Genomic DNA, 15,157 nt, shown 5'->3' with positions numbered 1-15,157 from the left:
ATCCTTTAATATTAGCTGGTAATGTTAACACTTAGATTCAATACAGGGTTTTCAGGCTGAGATTGGCCGAGAGCAGATCTCCCTGGGAGGGGGGCTTGCCAGTTTTTACTACCCCCTGGGGATAGCTTTTTCTGGGGTTCCCCTGCCCGCACTGAACCTCTCCTGCCTTTGCTCCTGGTGTTGTAAGTTTGGAGTGGTGGATTATTGTCCATCGTAGGGGTGAGTGGAGAAAGGAGTAGGAGGGTATTCAGGGTGGGGAAGAGTAGACGGATTCGACCTTGGTTACTGAACAGGTTTAGCTTACCATAGTCTAATGTAATTTTAAAATAATGTGCGCATAGGTACCTAAAACAGGCCTTACCTAATTAGATGAATCCTAAATTGTAGATAAAAACTAAACCTTTGATCTTGTGTGTTAAACCTCTATGAAGCATTCATGTTGATCTATACTAAAAGTTCCAGCACTGCCGTGTTCCAACAAGGGAACCTTTTGGATCCCACATTATGAGTTTACTGAAATGGTTCCTCTGTGTTTTTTCCACATTTTCATACGATGGGTCATCTTGTTTTGTCTTGATGCTGACGACGCCATCATCAAAAAAAAAAAAAAAAAAAGAGAGGAATGTTATAAGAATTATTATTCTGAAGTCACTATGGCCTCACACCACTCGGACAGAGGAGGCCTGGAGACCTGATGTCTGTGTATAAGTTCCACTGTTTGCCGAGTGCAAGGCTGAATGCTGCGTAGAATGATTATTGTCTATGATAGACTGTCTTTGTTATGTCTCAAACCAAGGCCACGGTGCAGTATTAAGGGTAGCCCGAAAAGCGAGGCAGGCAGAGACAGGGCAGACGCAGACTGCAGCGGAACCGTGGGGTGCGATTTACTTCCCAACTATGTGAATCTCTGCTCTGTTTCTCAATAAAAGTGCTGGAACTGTATCCACTCGACCGTCTCCTTCTTCAGTAACTCAGGGAGGTCAGTTATCTGTTCAGAACTCCCATAACAAGTATAAACATTAATCCCAACAACCAACTCAATTTCTGGACCTACTCTGGATATAATTTCTCTTTTTTCTACATCAGGAGGCCAGTGAGTGTGGTTTCATTCTTGTCTGGGAACACCCTAGTTCCTTCTGGGTTAAAGGGAAGTTCTGGTCCTGGTTCTTCTGGAACATTGTGACATTGTACCATGAGACCATTGAGACGCCAGCATCTGTGTATAGTTGAAGTATTGCTAACAGGTTTCTCTAGCAGTTGCTTAATACTTGGTTTTTACTGCATCACAGTAATGACTTCCCCACAAACCACACTGGGCTCATATCTGATTCTGCTTATTGAATATACAACCTGTCACATGAGTGTGGGGGAGTTTTCTCACATGTCACAAGGCAGACAGAGCGGCCGTGTAATCCGAGCCGACAGCAGAAACTTCAGATAGAGGAGAGTTTAGGGAATTAGTTGTGCCCTGTTTCATGTCTCTGACCTCTGACCTTTGGTTTACAGAGAAGAAGTGATGATGCACGATGAGTTGGAAAACACACCTGCTGATTCACAGCAGGACAGCTCAGCGAGTTGGAGGACATCTCCCCTTTAGTTGCTATGTTACTTTGAATAAACCCCTGTGGTAGTAGTTGTGGTAGTAGCAGTTATAGTCGTAGTAGTAGTCATAATAGTAGTAATATTAAGAGTAGTAGTAGTAAAATTGGCTGGTTAAATACAGTAAACAAACGGAGCATTGTTGAAAACATCATCTGCAGCTTCCTTCAACCCGCAGAAACAAAAGAGGAAGTGGTTTCAGCATGTTTCTGTAGAACAACACCATGATTATCATAGACTTCCCTGTGGTTTAGCCTGTCCTTGGCCTAGTTCTCTTCATTAGTACAGAGCTCAGACTCTCAGCATCCTGATTCTGATATTATACTCAAATATGGCCTTCAAAGCAGCTGTCTGCTTAAATACTTTCGTTTTGCACTACTTGGAATAGTTTTTATGCCCAATTCAACCGACTAGGGGTCACCAACTTGGTGCCTGTGGGCACTAGGTAGTCCCAAGGACCATCTGTGGTGCCTTCAAGCCTGTCAAAAGTAGCACAACTCTCCAGTGAGCTGCATTTAAAGTGCTATATTCTTTTGTTGCTTTCCCTATTTAATCATGCTTGTATTTACATAGATTTAAAAGCATCCAAACATGTTTATATTACATGACGATAAGGTGAGATTTGAGTCATCAGATTTGCCTACTGACACAACTATAAGGACTGTAACCCCCCCATCCCCCCATACAATAATAACACATGGACTGTTCCCCTTACACACATACACAATTTGTATACAATCTGTATAGATTCTGCAAATCTTATCTGCCATTATTTATCTTCTATTATAAACACGCTAATACATACATAATCCTTTTCCTAACATTCCTGTATATTCTGCATAATCTGTGCATATAGCTCCCATATTTATATTTACACACAACATTTTATAGTCCCCTACTATTACTTTTTACTTATACATACACTTGTAAATAATATTTATATCCTGTATAGCACTTCTGGATAGATGCAAACCACATTTCGTAGCTTTGTACTTGTGACAGTGCAATGACAATAAAGTTGAATTCTATTCTATTCTATTCTATTCTATTCTAGTTCAAAGGTCAGTAGTAGCTGTTAGCTTCAAAAAGGTTAGTGACCCCTGCACTAGAGTCTTTTATTTAATAATTTTATTCTCCTGCAAGTAAAGCTTAAAAGGTGCTAAAATATAAAAAGGAAGCATGAGGTCATTGATGATAACATTTCTTTCCATAAATGTTCCAGCATGTGTCATAAAGGCAGATAAAGTCTAGCTTCACCTTCTTGTTGTTTTACTGCCTATAAAGTCAAAAATAGCATCTGGTGCAGAACTGTTCCACTCATCAACATGTCAGAAAGTTTGAAAGTATCTTCTGGGAACATGCAGATAAACAGCAGTATCATCAGCGTACACAGAGAGTATGCATGGTACAGCACTGGCAGCTGTTGTTTAATTTAAAACCTGACAGGTGCAGAGATGGAGAAGAGTTGTTGTTTCAGCCTGCAGAGGTGTTACAGGTTGACTTTGAGTTGTTTGAAGGACAAAGGTGTTGTGACATGGCGTCCATGTGGTCACATGGTGGGAAGACAAATCTACTGTTCTCCTACAGACACCACCAACAAAATCCCCTTTCTACAGGTTTAACCATAGAGGTTTTCCAGTGGGCTAGGTGGGGGGTGTGTGGGGGTGTCAGCAAACAGGAAGTTTCTATTAATTACTCGGAAAATGGAGAAAACAAACTAGCTTAGATAGTTTTGATGAAATGTTTGTAACAAATGTTTGAGGTCAGCGTTTTGTTTCCAGAACCAGACAGAGAGGCGGCTGCACACCAACCTCAAGCTGTGGTTCTGCTCTGCAGCTTGACTTGTTCTCTGTGCACCTAGCAATGATGGTGTGCATCACTGAAACCTCCTCAGTTAACCCTTAGATGGCTGTGATAGAGCTAGGTAAAGGCTCAGACATGTGAGCGACAGCACGATTCTGCAGCCATGGGTGAAAAATGTACTTAAATGTTGGCTGGACTGGAATCTGCTTTTGAAGCATTTGAACATTCAGACAATCAGAGAGAGAAGAAGCTCTGGTCTCATCAAGCTAACAGCGTGTGATGTGTGCGATAAAGCAAAGGTGCAGACATCATAAATTCTGCTGCTGGTGTCGAGCATCATTACAGGAAACTAGCAGAGAGCATTCTGCTGGTTTCCATCCGCTCTTATCTGGGTTCATCCATCAGCCCAGTGATACTCTCTCGTTCTGCCTCGTCCCATTCTGGGGATCCAAAGGCCTTCACAGCCCAGAGAGATCTATGGTTCCTCCAGCATATTCTAGGTCTGCTCTGGGATCTCCTTCCAGTCGGATATACGCCAGCAACACCAGGAGCATGTGGAAAGGCATACGGGCGATCACTGAATACAACACGCCCTCCCCCCCAGTGGGTGAAGTTGATGCTGACTTCCTAAATGGACTAAATAACTTCTTTGGGAGGTTTGAGGCACTGAACAACACTCCAGCAGTGAAAGCTGTTCCCCATCAGGAAGAGGAGGTCCTCTGCCTTGACACCGCCGACGTGTGGAAGACTCTGAGGAGAGTCAACCCGCGGAAGGCTTCAGGTCCCAACAACATACCTGGGCGGGTGCTCAAGGAGTGTGCAGGTCAGCTGGCTGATGTCCTCACAGACATTTTTAACACCTCGCTGGACCAAGCCACAGTGCCAGCATGCTTCAAGTCTGCCTCCTTCATTCCGGTGCCGAAGAAACCTCAAGTCACGTGTTTCGACTACCGGCCTGTTGCACTGACTCCCATCATGATGAAGTGCTTTGAAAGGCTGGTAAAGGAACACATCATCTCCAGTCTCCCCCAACACTCGACCCGTTCCAGTTTGCCTACCGACGGAACCGCTCCACTGAGGACGCCATCTCCTCTGCTCTTCACCTGAGCCTGGCACACCTGGAGGAGAAGGACACGCACGTGCGGATGCTGTTCCTGGACTTCAGCGTTTAACACCATCATCCCACAGCATCTGGTGGGAAAACTGGAACATCTGGGCTTCAACACACCCCTTCAACTGGCTGCTAGACTTCCTCACCAACAGACCTCAGTCAGTCCGGGTCATCAGAACACCTCTGATGTCATCACCCTCAGCACGGGCTCCCCTCAGGGCTGCGTCCTGAGCCCCCTGCTGTTCACCCTGATGACTCATGACTGCGTCCCCAGGTTCACCACCAATCACATCGTGAAGTTTGCAGACGACACAACGGTGGTGGGCCTGATCAGAGACGACAACGACCAGGACTACAGAGAGGAGGTGGAGTAGCTGGTGGGCTGGTGCAGAGACAACAGCCTGATCCTAAACGTGGAGAAGATGAAGGAGATCATCGCCGACTTCAGGAAGAACCGGCCTCACCACGCTCCACTGCTCATCAACAGCTCAGCTGTGGAGGTGGTCAGCAGCACCAAGTTCCTGGGGGAGCACATCACGGACAACCTCACCTGGACTGTGAACACCACGTCACTGGTGAAGAGGGCACAGAAGCGACTGTACTTCCTGAGGAGGATGAGGAGAGCCCACCTGCCCCCGCCCATCCTCACGACATTCTACAGAAGCACAATAGAGAGCATTCTGACCAGCTGTCTCTCTGTGTGGTGTGGAGGCTGCAGCGCCTCCGACTGGAAGAACGTGAGGAGAGTGGTGAGGACAGCAGAAGGGATCATCAGGGCTCCTCTTCCCTCCATAAAAGACATTTCATCTCAGCGCTGTGTGTCCCGTAACATCATCAGGGACCCCTCACACCCCCACCATGGACTGTTCTCCCTGCTGCCCTCTGGGAAGAGGTTCCACAGCATCTGCTGCAGGTCCACCAGGTTCTGCAATAGCCTTTTCCCTGTTGCCACCAGACTGTTGAACTGCTAGGGACTCTGGGCTGTTGAGGCTGAAAAACCGACTCTGTACCACATTCGCATAACTGCACATTTACACATTTGCCATCAGACTGTTAAACTGCCGAAGCCACAAAATGGACTCTGTACAACATTCGTATGTATTGCACGGTTTTAATAATACTCTCCTGGATACTGTGAATCGCACACTGTCTATTTCCCTTGCATTGTTTACATTTCAATTGTTTACATAAATCGCTGCTGCATCTTTATCCTGAAACTTGCTGCAATTTACTTTGATTTTTTAAGCTGTATGCAAACAAAATATTGTTCTGTACGCACTTTGTGCATACAAAATGACGAATAAAGTCGTCTAAGTCTAAGTCTCTAAGTTCTATCTGCGGTCATCTCATCATAGCAGGAGATCAGGTTGAAGTTCTGCAAAACCTGTTTTCAGGTGGACTTCTTTGGATCAGGAAGAATCACAGATTTCCTTCCAGCGATCCGGATCTTTGTTTGACTCCAGTTAGAACCAACAGACATGATGGCAGCAAGAAGGTCAGGTTCTTCTGAACAGGTTCTTCTGCTCATTAGAGATGTTCTAGACATGAGTAATACCAACCTTTACCATCGTTGGGTTTTATTTAGATCCTAATAAGTGGTTAACTAAGCTGACAAATACCTGCAGACCCACGTGGTTCTGGTGGTGGGGCTGATCTGCTTTAACAAACCACCTACCAACTTCCTGTTGTTGGGACTTTTGTCACTTTGAGGTCCTTCATATGGACCGAGGAATTAAGACTGCAGCAGACAATCGGACCGTCAGGTTCTTTATCATCGTTTATGTCAGAGAACAGATCAGAGGTAGAGGAACAAGAACTAGAACAAGCTGAGATCCAGGAGAACAGGCCACGTTTACAGCAGTTCAGACCATCTTCTGCTCCCAGACTCCTTCCCTGGTGTGACTCCAGGTCTGGATAGACCCTCTACAGTTCATGTCTGAGTTTAAACAGGTCCACATTTACAACCAGGACCTTCTGCAGCTTCATGAACTACATGGTCAGCAGGTCTCTGAGGGTTCTTCACAGTCCAGCAGTCCTGGAGCTCCCTCAGATTTAGAAGAGCTTTTCTTCTGAAGTTGACTTCTCTCCAGAACCTCCAGCGACGTTGGTGTGGTCTACCAGGTGTGAGTCAGTAGTGAGACATCATAGGGCCAGGATGCTGAGCTTTGCTGTAAATGCACTCTGAAGAAACCGGAGTGGGAGGCAGCTGGATCTCCTCGTACTGAAACCAAACACAGGAGACATCAGCAGAGAGTCAGAGCAACACTACTGCTGGTGCTGCAGGAGCAGAGAGAGGAGCAGGAACTGCAGCTTTGGTCAACACAGGAAATGGCTGGTGTAACATTCTGACATCTCACTTTGCAAAGTGACTCGAGATGACATTGGTTCTTAATTGGCAATGACTTGGTATTCTGAAAGTGTTTATCTTCCCCCTCAGTAAACGTTAATATAACAAACAACATCAACCTCCATCTAAACATGTCAAAATGGTTCAAAGTGAAGATAAAGAGCTGAGGATACTTGATTTTACAGGTGTTGGACATCATGCAACAAGCAAACTAGAGTTTTAATAATTTGTCCAGGCTCAGTTCAGATAAAAAGTCACATTTTCAACACATTCCTGAGACAACATAGGAGAACTGACTGGATATGCAGATGGTTTTATATCACCATGTTAATTAGCTGAGTTATGTGATGTGGTAGTAGGGCTGGTTATTTTACCGACAGCAGGTGGTGGAGAGAGAAGCCTTACTGCACATGGTTGACACATGTCCATGCCATGAAGAAATGAGACATACGGACACAACGTCCGCAGCATTTATGTTCTGTGCAGCTTTTTCTACGAAGTAGCACTGTTCTCCTAAACTCTAGAGGGCAGCGTTGTGCTCTTATGCCAAGCGTACTACACCCTACTGTACGTAGCAGTAGAAAACCGCCCCTGCCCCCCCCAACATTGAAGCTTCTTATTTTCTTCTAAGAGTGACAGTGATTTCTGTCCAGGAATTGTTAACATGTTGATCATGGTGATCTTTTTGGGCCGAATCGTAAAGATGTCTATGTTTACGAACCTCTGCCAGAAGCAGCGCTGGCTCGTTTTCCACATTTTTCCATGCAGGACTGTCTGCATAGTTAGAATTTTCTGAGGTGTCCGGAGCGGCTTGTTAGCTGAAATGATGTAATATGGCTGTGTGGATCTCGCAGATACATCAAGAATAAACCAGGCTTTAGACTTCCAGTGTAAAACAAAGCAGAAATGCTCAGATGACTCTACAGACATGGCCTGGATCAGAGATGGACAGAAGCTCAGTCCAGGGAGCTGGTGGACTGCTTTGTGGCCTGGTGAGGAGACAACCATCTTGAATGTGAACAAAACAAAGGAGATGATTGTAGATTTCAGAAGAAATGGGAGCAGGTCCAACACGGTTTTCATCATGGCAGAAGAAGTGGACAGAGTCTGGACAGCAGAATAGACTGGGGAGGCAACGGTGAACCTGTCTACATAAAGGAATAGAGAAGACTTGACAGTTCAGGAACCTCTGGAGATGATTGTGGAAAGATGGATTCTTCATGAGATTAAGAATATAATGGACAACCCTGAGCATCCTCTGAATGCAGGTGTCCATGCCTAGAGTGCCTTGAAACTGGAGTTGCAATTGATGCTGTTGGAGACCGTTGTTAAGGTCCCCCACCTAAACCCAAAGCCCTGTGTCATTTTAATGTATTTAAATTAATCTGTAGGACAGGGCAAAGAAAAACAGGGCAGGAACATTGCTCCATACCCACTAGTTCTGTCATCCACAAGAACCATCTGTTTTGTGGTTTTGCACGTACCTCCCCCTAAGGGGCAGCTCCCCAACTGGCCCCACACCGGCCTGCATCAACACAGTGAAGATGGCCGAAGGGATTGCCCATAGATCTGCAGTATTGCTAGATTTGGGTCAAAGTAGGATGACCACCCAGATGGCAACAATCTGGAAGAACTCAGTCCAGCAGTAGTGAGCGTCCTGCCAACAGGCCAGGACCCAGGGACCCCCGGACATACCAGGACCCCAAGAACTACGGTGCTTCCCTCACTTTTCCAAACTGAGATTGCTCTGGCTGCTCTCTGCTGCAGAAAAAATCACTTCAGAAAGTCTGTTTCTTAAGCCCATTCATACCAGTACCAGCATGAACAGAGCCACACCCATTTTATCACGATTGTAAAGTAGGTCAGAAATCGGCACTTTATTTTCTAAATACCTCTAGGGAGGAGGCTTTAATATTAAAACAAGTCCCTATTCTTTTCACAAATACCCTTGGTTTTAAAGCACTTTAAGATGCCATTCAACTGTCTATCAAACATTGCTGACTGTCTCTGAAAAATACTTTGCTGTACATAAATGCTTAACTCCACCCCCTAACGTTGGTATCATTAAAAACGAGAGTCCTGCCTTTTAAACAAGATACAGCAAATCTTTGCCCCATGTCTCCTGGCAGAGTAATCCCTCTGTATGATGGATCTTACAGAACTGCCTTTCACTGCTGGACTTTCCCACAGCTGCAACTGTGAGGAAATGAGAATGTAACTTTCTGCAACGCTGTTTTTCTCTCTCTCCGTCTATCACCTTAGCAACAGGGCAGAGGAGAAAATTGGCTGGACCAGAAGCTTGATAAAAAAAATCATGAATTATGGATCTTCTCTTTATTTTAGAGATTTGTGCCATGCACAATGGTATGTGTTGATGAAACACAGGATACATCTTAGTACCAAGGGCTATGTCATGTGCACGGTTCCTACAATGGAAGTTATGGGTGAGTGGAATGTTTCCGACCTAGTTTTATTTTCCCCAAACATTGAACATGTTCAACATCTTCCTAACAATGTCAAGAGTGATTAATGTTTAGCTATTTTCTGTTATACACAGAACAACGGTTATATAAGCATTCAATCTCGGGATGATAGGAAACATCTGGTGTGATAAGTGACTAGAACACCCCACATACACATCGATGCAAATGAAACCCTATAAATGGGCTGTGAGACGTGTGATGTTGGGGATTCTGCTGAATGGAAATTTCAATGTGCAACTTGGTGTTTGTACAATTAAATAAAAAGGTCCCCCTGCTGGTCGGTAAAGAGAAGCAGCTTTGACTTGTCTCAACATTTTAGAGTTTTTTCAAGTTAATTTCTCTCCAACAAAATCAGCCTTATGGACATTTGTATGTTACACTGCAACCATTGCTCGATGGGTAGAGTAGTAGTCATACAATTGGAAGGTCATGGGTTTGATTCCAGCTACCATATGGCTTATGTCAAAACGTAGCTGGACTTATGTCACGCAGGGAGTGGTGGCCTAGTGGTCAGAGCAGTGTGCTTTCACTTTAAGAAGGTTGCAAGTACCCAGTTTGAACCCCGCAGACGGCCACTGTGGGTCCCTGAGCAAGACCCCTTTGCCCCAGATTGCTCCTCGGGTTCTTTAATGGCTAACCACTAGAATGGGTTAAATGTAGAAGACAAATTTTGTTGTAATGTACAATTGACTTTCTTATTTTATAAAGGGTATTCGGATGCAGACTTTTATTGCCACTAATCCTAACGATAAAACTGTGTCCAGCAGTGTTGTAGTCAAGTCACTATATCTCGAGTCCGAGTCCAGGTTTGAGTCTCCAGTGTTCAAGTCTGAGTCAAGTCCAAGTCATTAAAAAAAATCAGTCGAGTCCGAGTCAAGTCCACTACTCATCCGAGTCAAGTCCGAGTCGAGTCACTATTGATCAAGTCGAGTCCAAGTTCCGCACTAAAGTAAGCATAGCCTACATGTTTTTAAACAAAAAAAAAATCCACACTCCACCACATTGCACTAATAATTTAGATATTAAAATCATACACCAAATAATAGTCTAATGACATATTAAAATTATAGCCTAATGATATAAAAAAAAAGTTGAGTCTTTTTCTCAATTTTCGAGTCAGAATGATCTGAATGTAGGAGTCCGAGTCCAAGTTCGAGTCAACAGCGCTCAAGTCCAAGTCAAGTCACGAGTCTCTAAATTTAGCTAATGACTCGGACTCTACAACACTGGTGTCCAGCCAAGGTCAGATCCAGCAGACGTTGACAAACTTTTCTTTTCCAAGTCTTCCATCTGGACCTCAACCTGTCTAAATGCCAGTGATTAGTTTAGTTGCTGCTGGTGGTTTCTCTATTGTTGTTCTGTTCCTCTACAGCGACGTACCAATCAGATGGACTTTGATCAGCTCCTTAATGAACGGTTGCTAATGCATGATGGTGGAGCTGCAGCCCAGCAGCTGCTAAACCTCTCTGCTAAAACTAAAGACTAGCTGCTGTTCTGCTGTGACCATCAAGCCCAGCAGCAGCAGCAGCAGCAGCAGCAGCAGTGGTGGCTTTGGTTTTAGCACCTTGAACAGTGAACAGCTTCAGTCATGATGGCAGTTTGTTACCTGTGGATTCTGCATCTCCTGGTGGTCTAGGCTGTATTCTGCAGAGTCCTTGGCTCTGCAGCAGCAGCAGCAGCCTTTCCTCTTCATGCAGGCACCAATCAGACCTGCAGATCAACATCTGATCAGTCACTTCACATTTAAACAAAACACGTGTCTAACAAACACCTCATGAAGGTTGGCACACCTTTGGTAACTGGAGGAACTACAACACTTGATCTCCAACCAGAGAATGCTACGTAGCATTCCCTGGTTGGACATCCGACCTCACCTGTTGCGGAACATTACATGATTGTAATTTTGCCTTGTTTCATTGTGAGGTGGCTGTACGTGCTCTGAATTGCCCCTCTAAACATTGCTAATGTTGTATGTAACTTCTTTAAAACATTTAAATCGAATTAAATGAGTAGGAATCACTGTCAGACCATCAGTACAAAGCCTGCTCCTTTAAAGTCCACAACTTTATGGCGTGTAAACTTTGTGCTTCCTGCAGTCTAAACGTCAAAGTTTCTGATCACATTTGAACTAATTACTAGAAGCTTCTGTCAGGATTGTGCAGCAACAACTAAAGGAGATGTCCTGGACAAAGGAAACTAGCTGGTCTTTTCTACCAAGCAGAAATGTTAGAAGAATAAAATCCTCCAAGCTGCAGCGCTGAGAAACCTGCTTACCAAGAAGAGAAACAATCAGGACGGCATTCAGGGCCAAGGAACCCACAACGGCTGGTTCTGTGAGGCAGTCTGCTGGGGTTCTGGATGTGGTGGACAGGGTGGACAGGGTGGGGCTGCTGGGGCTGGATGGGGTGGATGGAGCAACCCCAGCTGAAAATGAAGAAGGTCACAGAGGTCTGAGACAAAGAGAACCAGAGCAGCTCCTGTTGAAGCAAGTCAGGGTTTAACGGGGAGACGTGAGCTTCTGTGGAGCCACCTAAAGTAGACACTATGTTAACCTCTCTGCAGCGGGGAAACTGGTTCTGTGGTGACCTGATCTGGAGACCATCACCTGGCTCTCACCAGCCTCCTATGAATCCTGAAACACCTCCAAGTAGACGTGGGAATCATTCCAGGACACCTAGCTTCTCCACAGACGCTGCTAGCCTGGACAATGTGTCTCTAACTTCTAGAAGTCCCTTTAGCATGTATAGAACGGTTCTGACCTGAACCCGTCATTCAACCAGCAATCATCTCCCTGGACATCTACTGCTGACTCCATCATCTCCATGGACCTCTACTGCTGACTCCATCATCTCCATGGACCTCTACTGCTGACCCCATCGTCTACCTGGACCTCTACTGCTGACCCCATCATCTTCCTGGACCTCTACTGCTGACTCCATCATCTCCCTGGACCTCTACTGCTGACCCCATCATCTTCCTGGACCTCTACTGCTGACTCCATCATCTCCCTGGACCTCTACTGCTGACCCCATCATCTCCCTGGACCTCTACTACTGACCCCATCATCTACCTGGACCTCTACTGCTGACCCCATCATCTACCTGGACCTCTACTGCTGACCCCATCATCTTCATGGACCTCTACTGCTGACCCCATCATCTTCCTGGACCTCTACTGCTGACCCCATCATCTACCTGGACCTCTACTGCTGACCCCATCATCTTCCTGGACCTCTACTGCTGACTCCATCATCTCCCTGGACCTCTACTGCTGACCCCATCATCTACCTGGACCTCTACTGCTGACCCCATCATCTTCCTGGACCTCTACTGCTGACTCCATCATCTCCCTGGACCTCTACTGGTGACCCCATCATCTTCCTGGACCTCTACTGCTGACCCCATCATCTTCATGGACCTCTACTGCTGACTCCATCATCTCCCTGGACCTCTACTGCTGACCCCATCATCTCCCTGGACCTCTACTGCTGACCCCATCATCTCCCTGGACCTCTACTGGTGACCCCATCATCTTCCTGGACCTCTACTGCTGACTCCATCATCTTCATGGACCTCTACTGCTGACCCCATCATCTCCCTGGACCTCTACTGGTGACCCCATCATCTTCCTGGACCTCTACTGCTGACCCCATCATCTCCCTGGACCTCTACTGGTGACCCCATCATCTTCCTGGACCTCTACTGCTGACTCCATCATCTTCATGGACCTCTACTGCTGACCCCATCATCTCCCTGGACCTCTACTGGTGACCCCATCATCTTCCTGGACCTCTACTGCTGACTCCATCATCTTCATGGACCTCTACTGCTGACCCCATCATCTCCCTGGACCTCTGCTGCTGACCCCATCATCTTCCTGGACCTCTACTGCTGACCCCATCATCTTCATGGACCTCTACTGCTGACCCCATCATCTCCCTGGACCTCTACTGCTGACTCCATCATCTCCCTGGACCTCTACTGCTGACCCCATCATCTCCCTGGACCTCTACTGCTGACTCCATCATCTTCCTGGACCTCTACTGCTGACTCCATCATCTTCCTGGACCTCTACTACTGATCCCATCATCTTCCTGGACCCCTACTGCTGACCCCATCATCTCCATGGACCTCTACTACTTACTCCAACATCTTCCTGGACCTCTACTACTGACCCCATCATCTCAGCTCAGCTTCTTCTGGGAGAATTACTAGACAATTACTAGATTTACTCTGCAGACACAGAACTTTACTAGATTCTGACCATCAAGCTTTAGACCTCAGTGAGGAACCAGCAACAGAACCTGTGGACCGCTGCTTCAGCCTTGGTAGTCACCTGATATCAGCCTGAAGGTCTCCACGTCACCAGTCCTGCCGTCCTCCTTTCTCCCACAGAAGTACCGTCTGATGTCCTCTGCAGAGACGTTTTTAATCTTTAGCGTCTTTCCAGCTATTAGAAATTTGGTATTGAAGTCAGGAGAGTCGTAGCTGGGAAATTTCAAAGAAAAGATATTTCCAATTCCTATTTTGAACTGGCTGTGGATCTCCATGAACCAGTAGATGTCCCCATGGTTGATGGAGCAGGTTAAAGTCACATCCTGACCCAGCTCTGCTGTGACCTCCTCCACCCTCTGAGCCTGTGAAGGGAGCAGAACCAGCAGCAGAAGCATCCACAGCAGGTCCATCAGCAGGCCTACATGTAGCAGTGGAGCCACTGTCAGGAAGCTCCTCTGCTGTGAAGCTGACACAAAGTGCTCTTCACTTCCTATTTCTCTGGGGATGACGCTACGTCTGATGACGAACCACGACTACGGAGCTCGTCTCAGAAGGAGGAAGTGAAGCTGCTCTCCTCCTCCTAGCTGCTTGGTATCAGTATTCTGGAGTATTGATGAAATTAATCGTCTGTTTTCCTCTTTGGGAAAACATCAAATTCTCCTGGAATAACCATATTGAAAACCTGGAAGACATTTTTATGTGAATGTGTTGAGACTTGTTCTGGTATTATTCGGTGGCAATTCTGAGATAGTTTACTAATTTAATTAAAATATATTTATATCAATTCCAATTCCCATCACATCATCTCAAGTCTCTTTCCAAAGTCAGACTCCATCAGATCCTCCAGGTTGGTGAGAAAGTTTCCTCTCTAAGTAAACCCAGCAGGTTGCATCAAGTCTCTCCAAGCAGCATTCACTCCTCCTGAAAGAGCGTAGAGCCACAGTGGACAGTCGTCTGCATTGTTGATGGCTTTGCAGCAATCCCTCATACTGAGCATGCATGAAGCGACAGTGGAGAGGAAAACTCCCCTTTAACAGAGAGGAGAACCTCCAGCAGAACCAGAACCAGGCTCAGTGTGAACGCTCATCTGCCTCCACCCACTGGGGCTTAGAGAAGACAGAGCAGAGACACAGAAAGCTCAGAAGCTCACATTGACCCAGGAGTACTTTCTATGTTAGAGAAGACAGAGCAGAGACACAGAAAGCACAGAAGCTCACATTGACCCAGGAGTACTTTCTATGTTAGAGAAGACAGAGCAGAGACGCAGAAAGCTCAGAAGCTCACATTGACCCAGGAGTACTTTCTATGTTAGAGAAGACAGAGCAGAGACACAGAAAGCACAGAAGCTCACATTGACCCAGGAGTACTTTCTATGTTAGAGAAGACAGAGCAGAGACACAGAAAGCACAGAAGCTCACATTGACCCAGGAGTACTTTCTATGGTAGAGAAGACAGACCAGAGACACAGAAAGCACACATTGATCCAGGAGTACTTTCTATTTTTTTTTTGGGAGATTTTTCGCGGCTCTAATGGCTTGCT

At 45.9% G+C, this 15,157-nt stretch overlaps 1 protein-coding gene across 1 annotated transcript; it reads right to left on the bottom strand.

Moving 5' to 3' along the window:
• Nucleotides 1-5,660: 5,660 nt before the first annotated feature.
• LOC110367796 lies at nt 5,661-14,394 on the bottom strand. The gene is made up of 4 exons (XM_036133794.1): nt 13,679-14,394; nt 11,618-11,767; nt 10,950-11,053; nt 5,661-6,734 (listed from the first exon to the last, which is right to left on the bottom strand). Exons 1-4 carry the CDS (start codon nt 14,025-14,027, stop codon nt 6,642-6,644), a joined length of 696 nt encoding a protein of 231 aa, XP_035989687.1. The 5' UTR covers nt 14,028-14,394; the 3' UTR covers nt 5,661-6,641.
• Nucleotides 14,395-15,157: the final 763 nt, after the last annotated feature.

Source organism: Fundulus heteroclitus, unplaced genomic scaffold (assembly GCF_011125445.2).
Source record: "Fundulus heteroclitus isolate FHET01 unplaced genomic scaffold, MU-UCD_Fhet_4.1 scaffold_68, whole genome shotgun sequence".
In the NCBI taxonomy this organism is placed as follows: domain Eukaryota; kingdom Metazoa; phylum Chordata; class Actinopteri; order Cyprinodontiformes; family Fundulidae; genus Fundulus; species Fundulus heteroclitus.
Note: the sequence above shows the minus strand (reverse complement) of the source record. Positions and strands in the feature narration are given on the sequence as shown.